At 34.5% G+C, this 13,844-nt stretch overlaps 1 protein-coding gene across 3 annotated transcripts in view; it reads right to left on the reverse strand.

Moving 5' to 3' along the window:
• Positions 1-11,405, reverse strand: part of meis1a (Meis homeobox 1 a) — a 55,322-nt gene extending 43,917 nt beyond the window's left edge. For all 3 annotated transcript variants that reach the window (XM_056456520.1, XM_056456519.1, XM_056456518.1), the window contains exons 1-7: positions 11,025-11,405; positions 9,892-10,094; positions 7,927-8,065; positions 7,720-7,770; positions 7,541-7,591; positions 6,984-7,130; positions 1,834-1,939 (exon numbers count right to left, since the gene is read on the reverse strand). In XM_056456520.1, the coding sequence (XP_056312495.1) occupies positions 1,834-1,939; positions 6,984-7,130; positions 7,541-7,591; positions 7,720-7,770; positions 7,927-8,065; positions 9,892-10,094; positions 11,025-11,036 (709 nt within the window). In that variant the 5' untranslated portion in view covers positions 11,037-11,405. The remainder of the gene's footprint in view (positions 1-1,833; positions 1,940-6,983; positions 7,131-7,540; positions 7,592-7,719; positions 7,771-7,926; positions 8,066-9,891; positions 10,095-11,024) is intronic.
• Between the last annotated feature and the right edge of the window lie 2,439 nt (positions 11,406-13,844).

The following is a 13,844-nucleotide window of genomic DNA, read 5'->3' on the forward strand; positions in this document are numbered from 1 at the left end:
GTAGTGTTTGTGTCTGTAGTGTGCTTGTGTCTGTAGTGTTTGTGTCTGTAGATTGTGCTCTTGTCTGTAGTGTTTGTGTCTGTAGTGTGTGCTCGTGTCTGTAGTGTTTGTGTCTGTAGAGTGTGCAAGTGTCTCTAGTGTTTGTGTCTGTAGAGTGTGCTCAAGTCTGTAGTGTTTGTGTCTGTAGAGTGTGCTCGTGTCTGTAGTGTTTGTGTCTGTAGAGTGTGCTTGTGTCTGTAGTGTTTGTGTCTGTAGTGTGTGCTTGTGTCTGTAGAGTTTGTGTCTGTAGTGTGTGCTTGTGTCTGTAGTGTTTGTGTCTGTAGTGTGTGCTTGTGTCTGTAGAGTTTGTGTCTGTAGTGTGTGCTTGTGTCTGTAGTGTTTGTGTCTGTAGAATGTGCTTGTGTTTGTAGAGTTTGTGTCTGTAGACTGTGCTTGTGTCTGTAGTGTTTGTGTCTGTAGTGTTTGTGTCTGTAGAGTGTGCTTGTGTCTGTAGTGTGTGCTTGTGTCTGTAGAGTTTGTGTCTGTAGTGTGTGCTTGTGTCTGTAGTGTTTGTGTCTGTAGAATGTGCTTGTGTCTGTAGTGTTTGTGTTTGTAGAGTTTGTGTCTGTAGAGTGTGCTTGTGTCTGTAGTGTTTGTGTCTGTAGTGTGTGCTTGTGTCTGTAGTGTTTGTGTCTGTAGAGTGTGCTTGTGTCTGTAGTGTTTGTGTCAGTATTGCATGCTTGTGTCTGTAGTGTATGTGTCTGGAGAGTGTGCTCATTTCTGTAGTGTTTGTGTCTGTAGTGTGTGCTTGTGTCTGTAGTGTTTGTGTCTGTAGTGTGTGTTTGTGTCTGTAGTGTGTGCTTGTATCTAAAGTGTTTGTGTCTGTAGTGTGTGTTTGTGTCTGTAGTGTTTGTGTCTGTAGTGTTTGTGTCTGCAGTGTGTTTGTGTCCACATTGTGTCTGTAGTCTATCTGTAGTGTGTGTCTGTCTGTAGTGTGTGCTTGTGTCAGTAGTGTATTTTTTGTCACTAGTGCGTGTTTATGTCAGTAGTGTGTTTTTGTGTCTGTAGTGTGTGTGTCTGTGTCTGTAGTGTGTGCTTGTGTCTGTAGTGTATTTTTTGTCACTAGTGCGTTTATGTCAGTAGTGTGTTTTTGTGTCTGCATTGTGTCTGTAGTGTGTGTATCTGTAGTGTGTGCTTGTGTAAGCAGTGTTTTTTGTGTCTGCATTGTATCTGTAGTCTATCTGTAGTGTGTGTCTGTGTCTGTAGTGTGTGCTTGTGTCTGTAGTGTGTTTGTGTTAGTGGTGTATTTTTGTCAGTAGTGTGTTTTTGTGTCTGCATTCTGTCTGTAGTGTTTGTGTCTGTAGTGTGTTTGTGTCTGTAGTGTGCGTTTGTGTCTGTAGTGTGTTTTTGTGTCTGCATTGTCTGTAGTGTGTTTATGTGTGCTTTCGTCTGTAGTGCATGTTTGTAGTGTGTTTTTGTGTCTGCATTGTCTGTAGTGTTTGTGTCTGTAGTGTGTCTTTGTGTGCTTTTGTCTGTAGTCTGTAGTGTGTGATTGTGTTTGTAGAGTGTTTTGTGTCTGTATTGTCTGTAGTGTGTGTGTGTGTGTGTGTGTGTGATTGTGTTAGTGGTGTGTTTTTGTCAGTAGTGCGTGTTTGTGTCAGTAGTGTGTTTTTGCGTCTGCATTGTGTCTGTAATGTTTGTGTCAGTAGTGTGTGTTCGTGTCTGTAGTGTGTGTTCATGTCTGTAGTAAGTCTGTAGTGTGTGTGTTTGTGTCTGTAGTGTGTCTATAATGTGTGTTTGTGACTTTAGTGTGTGTGTGTGTGTCTGTGGTGTGTGTTGTAAGTGTGTGTTTACCGTGCTCGCTGCTGTTGTCTCCATTGTGTGAGCTGGATCGTCTGCCACAGGCCGCAGGAGTGTCAGTGGAGTGAACGGATGCAGTGTCGTCCTCCCTCCAGAACACCTACACACACATACACAAACACACACAGACACACATAGAGACAGACAGACAGGTAATAAGCTCCGTAATATATTACGGTTAAGTACAGTATAGCGGCGCATACCAGAGGCGTGCTGTAAGGAGTAATACAGAACACATGCTGGACGAGCAAACAGATTGAAAACGCCACAGACTGCTGTATATAAACACACACGCACAAACATCTGCGCAGAAATTATAAGACAAACAAACACACACCCACAGACACGCACAGGATTCGTCATGTTAGCTTTAACCGGCCGGATGGATGGATGGATGGATACGGTGCTGGACGCTGATTGGTCAATTGAGCATTCAATACATGTGCTAAAATACATGATATGATTACAGCTATGACATGAAACACCTGTTCAGCTGGACAGTGTGTTTATATCAGTCTGTGACGCTAAAGGAGATCAACTATGAACATCTATTATTAGGTTAAAATATTAAAGGAGAAATGCAGCTTTAGTTTTTTGGTCAGTCAGTCATGACTTACATTAAATAACGGCATGTTTTACAAAAGACAGCTGCTAAAATGTCCTTCAGTGTAACTGTAGTTTATATACTAAAAGTCTGATCAGACATATTTAAGGATCACAGAAAAGCAAATTAAACACTCAATAATTGTTGTGTAAAATTTCTACATTTGGCCAATATCTTTCAAAACATTAGGTTTACCCCTTTGTCGGCGAGATTGTATAAAAAGAGCAACATGCTGTGATGAACACTGTCTGATGAAGAGCCAGTGAGTTCGAAACGCCTTTTTAAATATATATCGGCGAGACTTAAAATTAAAACATATTTAAACAATGCTTTATTCTATTATATGTTTTACTAAGCATAGTCAGAGTAAATATGCTTAATTTTGACATAAATCTGTTGTGCTGAATGATGATGGAATATTTTACACCCATAATTTTTTTCACAAACAATACTTAACACTTCTAAGTAGACAGCTAAATTGTGGTTAAACATAAAACTAAATTAAATATATAAAATAAATGTTTACTATTATTTACCAAATAATTTGACTAGATTATTGTGTCGCATTTAATTGACAATAGGTTTAAAGATTAATGTGTTAAATGGAGAAAGACTGGGACTAGTCACATTAAATATATATATATATATATATATATATATATATATATATATATATATATATATATATATATATATATATATATATGTGTGTGTGTGTGTGTGTGTGTGTGTGTGTGTGTGTGTGTGTTAGGGTGTTAGGGGTAATGCATTACAAGTAATGTAAGTCACATAATAATATGACTTTTTTCAGTAACGAATAAAGTAGCGCGTTACTTTACACACAAAAAAAGGACTAATATTTGAGTTACTTTTTTAAATAATGTAATGTAACTTACTTTTTAGTTTAGTTAGTTTACTTTTAAAAAATAAATTGCTGAATTATAATTAGACACAATGAATCCCGCAGTCAATGAGAGAATGTGTTCACTATTTTGAACGCTTCAAAGCAAAGGAAAAGTGGATCATAGTCTCAATGGACAATGATTTTACTTCAGACAAATAGTACAAGAGTAGCAAACACATTGCTTTAAACTAATACAGCATCTCTAGCTCTGGGGTCAGGAAGTTCTGATAACATTATCAGATATATATGTGTGTGTGTGTGTGTGTGTGTGTGTGTGTGTGTGTGTGTGTGCGTGTGTGTGTGTGTGTGTGTGTGTGTGTGTGTGTTTAAAGGTAAATGAAGGTGTAGGTTATACAGTGTGTTGTTAATTGCAAAACTCCTCTATTTCAAAAATAAAGAAACAGAAACAAGTTCTGAAGGTGATCAAGCCTCAGCCAGGTCAGAAAAAGTAACGCAAAAGTAACCTAATGCATTACTTACTATAAGTAACGCAACTAGTTACTTTTTTGGGGAGTAATTCAATATTGTAATGCATAACTTTCCCCAAAAGTAACTTATATATATATATATATATATATATATATATATATATATATATATAATTATTTATATAAAATATATACAGTCAAGGCTGAAATTATTCATATTGCTGGCAATTTCTGACTTTTTGTTCAAATGTAGATAAAAGCTGAGAAATACTTTTGTACGTCGCCTCTTTTTGAAATACTTTTGTACATCGCCTCTTGTACATCGTCTTATCATCTTTTGGGAGAAGCCAGTGTGATTTCCCATCAAAAAATTAACTTCAAGTCAGAATTTGCCAGGGGTATGAATAATTTTGGCCTTGACTGCATATAATACACGTTACGAAAAAACAAATAATTTTATTTATTATTATATAAATATTATATAGAATTTATAACAACATAAAAAACTATACACACACATTTTTTTCCTGCATAATTAGGAAATTTAAATGTTTGAAAAATATATACAGTAACTATTTTCAAAAGAATACAATTTGCTTATACTTAGTTTATTCTTTCTAATCATTTATCATAATATCGTGTGATTTATCTTGCTCACTTCTTACTGAAATAAAAAATGGGAAGTTTAGCTTGAATAAATATACATGATGTAACTTAATTTAAGAGGGTTTTAAACAAGGTATTTGACACCAACATTCAAAAGCACCACTGGAACAAAAAACATCTGTAAAAATATTGATCCACACAGATCCTTCATGTTGTCCCAACACAAATTGATTAAGTTGACAGAATTGTTTTAGCAAATTTAAGTGGATTGAACATAAAATGATTAAGTTGTCCCTCAAAACAAACTCAAGAATTGTGTTGTTACAGCTCATTTTAAATAAGTAGTCTGAACAAGCAGCACAAATCATGTTTTGAGTGTGTTTTATGGTTTCTAAAGTGACAACGTTCCCCTAAATGCATTCATTTATTTACATTTTAGTATTTTTTTATCTGTACCCAGCTGCATATTTCATTTAGTTATGAAATGTTTGGGGAAACTACATGCTTCAATGAAACAAAGTCACTAAGTAAGTCATACTAACACTGCAATGTCCAACTAAGCATATTTCTTTCTATAAATATGGAGATGTTTAAAGTGGAAGAAGGAGACAGTATCTTTCAGCATGCATATAATAAATCAACATTTTCAGCCGTCGCAAACATAATCCTTAACATTCCAATACGCAATGATGGCGACTCTCGAAACCACATCATTAAGAGAAATGCACTGCGAATCATTGTCATATGGAACTCATATGGAACAACAAACATAATGCAGTGGAAACAAAGCTTGAGTGATTTGCATTAGGCATTCAAGACACACATACACACACTTGGCAGTTAATGAACTCTCATGGACTATATTTACACACACACATACACACAAAAAATACCACTTACAAATTTGCTAAATATCACATAGAGAACATATAGAGAAAAAAATGAATGCATGGTCTGAATAAATCATTGACTTTCGACAGCGGTGGTTAGACAGACAGTCTGTAATCTAAAATGGTTTGATTTTCTCCAACTCCATTACAATAATCTTATAAATGCATGTATTTTTACTTTCTAGATTTGTTCACACTGTAAATTTGAGCTCATTTTCAAATGTCATTATCCGAAAGGACAACATATATAATTTGCATTATCTGTATATGACGTGTAATCATTTTGTTTGTGTAGTATTTAATTATGCATTAGACTGACACTGTAATGCGAAGGGGTTAAGTTTCGTTTAACCTCAAAAGAGCAAAAACGATGTATTGTAAAATGTCAGAAGAGTGATTATCGGCTGTTATTTAATATAGTGAGGATGGATAGTCTGTGGCCGTATTGTATCACATGAAACAGGAGTTTCAGGCCTCCCGACAAAAACAAACTCCGGCTAGTGTTTCAACTTCGCTGCTTCACTACTGCATTCGAGCTGCTGACAAATGTATTCAAGGTAAAAATTAACAGCTAAAAATATATTCATTTATTAGGGGAAAGTGTATATACGTTTGCTGTTTTTGTTAGCAAGCAGTTCACTTTTTTTTAAAGTACTGATTTACAATATACCAAGTAATCTCTTCATTATTATGAGGTCAAAATGCATAATATATATTGCTATTTCTTTGCATTATGTATTATTTGCTTTTTTATGTAAACTTTCTATTTATTAGATTTTTTATACCCAAAGACATTCTCATTTTTATATCTTTCTTTCTTTCTTAGTTATCAAGTCTTGTTTAATAACCATTTTAGTCAATACAGTTTTAAATTAAAACTCCAGCTGATTTTCACTTCAATTTTCAATTGCACTTAAAGTGGTTTATTCTACATATGGAGGGTATAAAATATTATATGGATAAAGTTATATGTTACAAAATATGAATTCAAATTTAAATCATATTTTTCCTGTTAGCTATACAAGCAAAATGTCAAAATGTCACCACATGCAAATTATATATATATATACATATATATATATATATATATATATATATATATATATATATATATATATATATATATATATATATATATATATATAAAATTTATTCTTACTAATATTATTATTATTATTTAATCTTGTCATATATATTCTGTGTGAGCTTTATGGTATTACAACACATTAATTACTAATATCAGGTAATACACTTTTTTTTAATAAAGTGGCATTTCTGGATCTGGACTGAGAACCGTACACTACAAAATAGATATGGACAAACCCAACATTAAGCTATTATTTCCAGGGTTTCTGCAGGTTTCATCAAGTCAAATTTAAGACTTTTTAAGACCCTTAAAACCCTTTATTTATATGTATATAACTATTTCGACAAGTTTTAAAATTAAGATCTGTTTAAAATTAGACCTACCACAATCACACAACATTTCTGCAAATTTAAGACTTTTTAAGGTCTAAAATTTTCTTTGAAATTTAAAACATTTAAGACTTTTTAAGACCAGGTGGACACCCTGTATTTCAAAATTAAATTTAAATGATACTTTTAAACCCAATGGTTGCGTTTGTCCACATTTGACCCAACATTGGGTTACAACAACCCAGCATTTTATGAAAGCACATGCAGAAAGGCAGAGATTTGAGCTGAAGTCTTGCCTGCTCTGTTCCTCCTGGGGTGCGTGTAAATTCCTCTCCGTCGGATCTGGATCCCCCTTCTTTATCATCCACCACCAGATCAATAGGCATCTTCCCCTTCAGACAGCTGATGTAGCGGTGGCAAAAATTATCACACAGTTCATGCACCTAAAAGACAGTATAAGCTTCATGTATGGTTTGTTCATGTTGATTAACGTAACTTATATACACCTTTTAAAAAGTGCTAGGTTGCTGTAGCCCAAATATGGTTAAATATGGACAAAACCAACCGTTAGGTTAAAAAGTGTAATATGTAATTGAAAAAAACAATATTGGGTTTGTGCACATATGACCCAAACTTAATTGAGTTAAAACAATGTTGGGTAAAATATAGACAAACATAAGCGTTATGTTTATGTAACCGTTTTAACCGTTGCAAATGTAATTTAAATTTTGAAATTTGTTTGTCCATATTTGACTGAACGTTGGGTTACGACTACCCATCATTTTTTGATTGCACTGCAATAATATCAATAATAATAATAATAATAATAATAATAATTGTAATAAAAAAATACCTTTTCTAATTCGAGCAGATGAAATCGTAACACTTGTATGGCTTGAATCATCTATAGCGAAACGACAGGTCACACAATTGATTTGTGATTATTGTTTCACTTATTATTTCAGCAATAAAAACTCAACTGTATGGTTACAATTAAGGGCTAGAAATTAAAAACAGCCTCAAACTACCTACCAAATTATCCAAGTCTGGGTTGGACGAGAAAAAAGGCTTTTCCGCCCTTATCTGAAATTCAAAATGACGGATAAAGAATCAGTCAGGAATATCGACACACAAGTCAAATCGAGCTCTGTTTTTGGTTATTAAGTTGCTCCTTTCTTCTAATACATCATAATAAAGCAGGGGATTATGTTCGGTGCAGGAGTAAAATGAGGACCTGACCTGTTTTGAAAATACAGTAATATCCTCGTCAAAGGACTCAGACGAGCAAACGTCGCCGGTCACACCGCTCTCTCTCGGCGTACAAGTCGCTAATTCACATTTTTCGAAAACTAGTGCAAGCAGAGGGAAAAGGGGGTGCCTGCAAAAAGAAAACACACTGAGTGGAGTTCACAGCGAAAATAACGTTTGCCTCAAGCGCGAGATATTCAGGCTCGAGGCCTGGTCTTTTAATTCACTTCAAAACTTGTTGAATGGGCTAAAGAAGAAATGTGAAATAAAATTTTACCACAAAACCTGTTGCACGGATATTTTTGTTTGAAAGGCCAAAAGTACTGTTTGAGCAAAACTTATCGATTATTATTTTATCATCTTTCATAAATTTACCCTTCCCTAAGTAGGCTAGAGCAACAAGTATTTTTATTAATAATATGCAGTGTTAAGAACTTAACTTGCACTACTTTAAATGTTATTCTCTATATTTATATATTTTTAATCGTCGAATTCAAAATTTTTCATCTCGGCTAAATATTTGCACATCACATCAAACCATACAACAATGGAAAATTTATTTATTCAGCTTTCACATCTATAAATCTAAATTATCCTAAATTAACCCTTAAGATTGATATTGTGATCCAGGATCACAGATGTCAATCTATTTCTCTGAAAATACAAGTACAGCCCATTTATATTTTACTTCAGATATTTGCTGTGCTTACTTATTTGTATTTTGCCGTATATCGATAGTTAAACACAATTATGATTAAATAAATTTAATGCTAACAGAGCTAACTTTAATTAGCTTTCTTTTAATGCTGTTATTTTTTTACGTAAATGTTCTTTTTCAGAACAACAGATCTAACAATACGTAGAATAGATACAGCCTCGATATTAGGCTCTAAATGTCTATTATCCAAAACTGATCCTTACTGGTTTTGTGATCCAGGGTGACAGATGTCAATCTATTTATGTGACAAGTAGGCAACAGTCCATTCATATTTTACTTCAGATATTTTGCTCTGCCATCTTATTTGTATTTTGCCGTATTGATAGTAAAACACAATTATGATGTCATGAATGGAATGAAAAAGCTAGCTTTAGTTTGTGTTCTTTTAATGACGTGCTGTTCTTTTTAAATATATGGCCTACGTAAATATTCTACTTAAGAACAACAGTTGTAGACTAACATAAAATAGGCCATACCAATAGATAAGATATATCGAAAAATATGTAGGCTATAAATCTCAATGATCAAAAAATTACCCTTAAGAACTCACTTATAGCCTAAGTTTAGCCCATTTACATTTTACTTCAGATATTTGCTCTTTGTTATTTGTATTTTGCCGTACTGACAGTAAAACCCAACTATGGCGTAATAAAATAAATGCTAAAAGAGCTAACTTTAGTTTGTTTTCTTTTAATAGGCCTACTGTAAATATTCTATTTAAGAGCAACAATTGTAGGCTAGCATAAAAATATGGGCTATAGCAAAAGACTGGATATATCGAAAAATATAATAGGCTATAAATCTCAATTATCCAAAATTCACCCTTCCATCGTCACAGATGTCAGTCTATTTATGTGAAAATATAGCCAGGGTACAGTTCATTTACATTTTACTTCAGATATTTGCTTTGCTATGATATTTGTATTTTGCCGTAGTAAAACACAAGTATGATGTAATAAATGAAATGCTAAAGGAGCTAACTTTAGTTTGTTTTCTTTTTAAACACAATTATGATGTAATAAATGGAATGTTAAAAGAGCAAATTTAGTTTGTGTTCTTTTAATGACGTGCTGTTTTTTAAATATGCCTAGGTAAATATTTAATTTAAGAACAAGATTAGCATGAATATGAATACGTAGAATAGATGGACTATATTGGAAAATATTATAGGCTACTTTTTAAATTGAGCCGTGCAGCCAAGCTTCGTGATGAAACATCATTTTAATCCCAGCACATACCCGTAAATGGCGTCTTTGTCCCGCTTGAGCGCGTCGTTAACGGGCGGCGGAACCCCGGGAACGGTGGCCGGGTGCGGGTACGGGTGCAGCGGCGGTCCGTGACTCACATGAACCGTCTGCATCGCTCGGGCCGCGTGAGGATCCCCGTACATCGGAGACGGGATCCCGACCGCATCCATGCCGTAGTGGACCAGATCCTCGTACTGAGGGAATTCAAAGCGGGGACGTTAAAAATCACACGGAGACTTTGCTGTACGCAAATCTTTGCAAATGTTGATTTAACAGCAAGAGTGTGAGAAAAAGTCGTATTTGTTTATTTGGTGATGAACTGAGCATTAAAAGCTAATTATAGAATAGGTAAAATAACTTGATTAAACGTGAATGTGTTTTAAATGACAGGCTATCTGTGAATTCCAAATGTGACAATTAAGACGCACAAAGGAAAATATGAAAGCATTATTATTAGGTTATACTTTTAAATATTTTGCTCAAATTTGTACTTAAACACATGGAAGGAAGGCTATAGATTTTTATTTAATGTCAAATTTAAAATGTAAAATAAACTTTTAAAAGTAGCCTAAATTAAGACGAAATATTTTTGATTTATTTAATCTCTTTTGGTTGACCAAAATATGGTTTCATAATGTAATAATATGATTCTATAATAATAATAATAATATGAATTAGTAAGCTTGCAACAGCAGAATGTTTTAACTGCGGTTAAAATAATTGCTGAAATTAATATCGATGTTTTGTAGCATTAAATCGTTCTCGCACAAGTATCCATCGACAGAAATATGAGTTATGAACAGGCTGTGAGCATCAAGTTACTCTTTTGGCTGTCAACTAAATATGGAATTCTTTTAAGATAGTCTAATATAATGGCAAAGAAGATAATTAAATAAAAATACATTTTATTTATCAGTCGCATAATTATAAAACAAAAACTGGAAGAAAAAAAATGTTTTCACTTGTTGCTGTGCGTATTTCCAAAACAACTATAGATGTGCAAACTTGCACTGCACACACGATTCAGTCGAGGAATTAAACGTCATCTGACTGTAATTATGTCCTATGTTTTATCAGCATCTAAACAAAATTAGTTTTTTCTCCCTTTGGTTGCTTTTACGCACCCGTTGCGCCATGAGGACTCTGCGTCACCGACTAGCTCTTCTCAACGCGTCCGGATCTCAGTGCACCGAGTCCGGGGAGCCGCGCACCGCATTCAAAACTCTCCCGAACACCCGACTCAAGTGCCCGTGATGAACAATAACATCGTAATCCACCCAAAATACTCCTGTTCAGCTTTCGCAACAAGCGCAAAGCTGGATATTTCAGTAAGTTAGAAAATCCAGTTCTCGACGGCCCGCAATGTAGCCAAAGTGCGCGACTACTGCTCGCTTTACTTTTCTGTTTCCAAGCGAAGGTTTGTAGCCAAAGGATGAAAAAGCAAACTCCATTCGGGTGTTTGATCGCTTGGCTGGTTTATTCTTAATGCAATAACACCTCTGTGAGATGTGAGGAGCGTGGAGAGGGAGGAGGAGGAGGAGGAGGAGAAGAGGGCATTTTGGGCTTCTTAAAGGAGACGTAAAGCGAATCCGTGCGTAATGGATAAAGCAACAGGATTCCGAACTTTTCCGAGACCAAATAAAAGTTTAGCTTTTTTTTTTCATTGCAGGACTAGAAAGTAATATCCATTAAATAACATATTTATTAATAGCCTAGCTAAAAAAGTTGTAAGATGGAAAAAATTAATCATTTTAGTAATTTATTATTGATAAAATAATAATGGCACAAACATTCCAAGTTTAAACTTTTTGGTTTTATTTAGAAATGATCTGAACTGTAATGTGCATTTATACATCTTTAATGAAATGTTTAATGTGTCATAAAGTAAGCCCCGGGTGTCAAAGTCAGTTCATGGAGGGCCGCAGCTCTGTACAGTTTAGTTCCAACCCTAATTAAACACACCTGATCAAACTAATTGAGTGCTTTAGGCTTGTTTTGATACAGGAACTAAACTATGCAGGGCTGCGGCCCTCCAGGAATTGAGCTCGACAACCCTGCAGTAAGCGAATGTTATTTTATTTTTAGGCTCTTTATTTATTTTTGCATTGTACGTAAATGTCTGGATTGGTGTAAAAGTAAATATATAATAAAAATAAATATATAAATATATGGGCGACGTGGTTGTGCAGTGGGTAGCACGTTTGAACTTACAGCAAGAAGGTTGCTGGTTCGAGCCTCGGCTGGGTCAGTTGGCCTTTCTGTGTTCATGTTCTCCCCGTGTTCGCGTGGGATTCCTCCAGGTCCAAAGACATGTGGTATAGGTGATTGAGTATTCTAAAAATTGACTGGGGTGTATGAGTGTGTATAGATGTTACTCAGTGATGAGTTGCAGCTGGATAGACATCCGCTGCGTAAAACATATGCTGGAGAAGTTGGCGGTTCATTCCGCTGTGGCGACCCCAGATTAATAAAGGGACTAAGCCGAAAAGAGAATGAATACACATACATTCTCTAGTTTGAGTCAGAGAAGGAAATGCGGAAAAGTTTTCTAACCCGTCCTCTTGGCGCCCTCTTCTGGAAGTATTTATTTTGAAAGGAATCCATCAAGCTCACAGCCTTTAACGCGATTACACTGCTAAACTTTGAAATTCAAGACTAAATGTCTTTACTTTTTTTTACTCTTTAAATATATATTTTAAATAAAACCTATAAAGATATATTTCAAAGACAGTCCTTTCCGATGTAGGCTAACCTAGTTTGACTGTTTCTAGAAAACACGCAGTTTTACTTGTTTCTAAAATAGAAAATACACATTTCACTTTATATTGCAGATCTGTTTTTGTTTTTCATGTATCTCAACTCGTTCGTGATTCTTCATCAGTAAAAAAGTTATAATCGCAATAGCTTCATTTGTCCACTAGATGGCATCACATGAACATATTTGAGTCTCAGCGTATGGACTGAAGTTGAGTTTGGCAAAAAACTCACCCTCACTTCTCCGACATAGGGCCGTCGCTGATGGGGTGAGATAGATGATTCTCGGGGCCCCTGCCCTGACTGTCGCGGGGACTCCAGAAATATCAATGAGGAGACCCTTCTTTCACACTGCCTTCGCTAATTAAACAGTAGTGCCAAGTAGTAGTAGCTGAATCAAATTAACCCTATAAGTCCATTAAACTTATATTTAGTTAAACTGACTTAAAACAGCTTGCATAACTTATTAATCTAAGTTAATCATGTTCTAACTTAATTTTATAAGTTACAATGACCTAGAAACATATGCTGTCAGGACTAACTGATCATTTAATTTGCTTTTGAAAAAAAAAACATAATTTTTCCCATGGCATTTGAATAAGTTCTGCCAGTGACTGTGCTGAGAAACTGTCTTTGATCTCTTTGTTTATGGTGGACATTTACAAGTCAAAATATGGGCCCAGTTTATATTATACACAAATTAAAATAAATAAATAAAATGCATTTAAAGACAATTTATATAACTTGTGGTATTTAAGCCCATACAAAATAATTGTATATTCGAAAGATTTTTTTCCCTTTCAAGAACATTTTGTGGAATGGAAAGTTTTTTTTTTTGTTTTTTTTTGCATTTAAATGGCTCTTTGTGCAATCAGCAACGCCAAAAAAAAACAAACAAACTGATTAACCTGCACAGTGAACAAAAAACAACCCAGCTAACTAAAAGAGAATGTTCAGCTAATATTAAGTTATGACATCATCCAGTTTTTAAAATGCAATATATATATTTAGAGGCAACACGGTGGCTCAGTGGTTAGCACTGTCGCCTCACAGCAAAAATACTGTGTATATACATACATATATATATATATATATATATATATATATATATATATATATATACATACATACATACATACATAAATACACACACACACATTCTTTTTTCTGTAAATTTGATTATTTATCAC

Source organism: Danio aesculapii, chromosome 1 (genome assembly GCF_903798145.1).
Source record: "Danio aesculapii chromosome 1, fDanAes4.1, whole genome shotgun sequence".
NCBI lineage: Eukaryota > Metazoa > Chordata > Actinopteri > Cypriniformes > Danionidae > Danio > Danio aesculapii.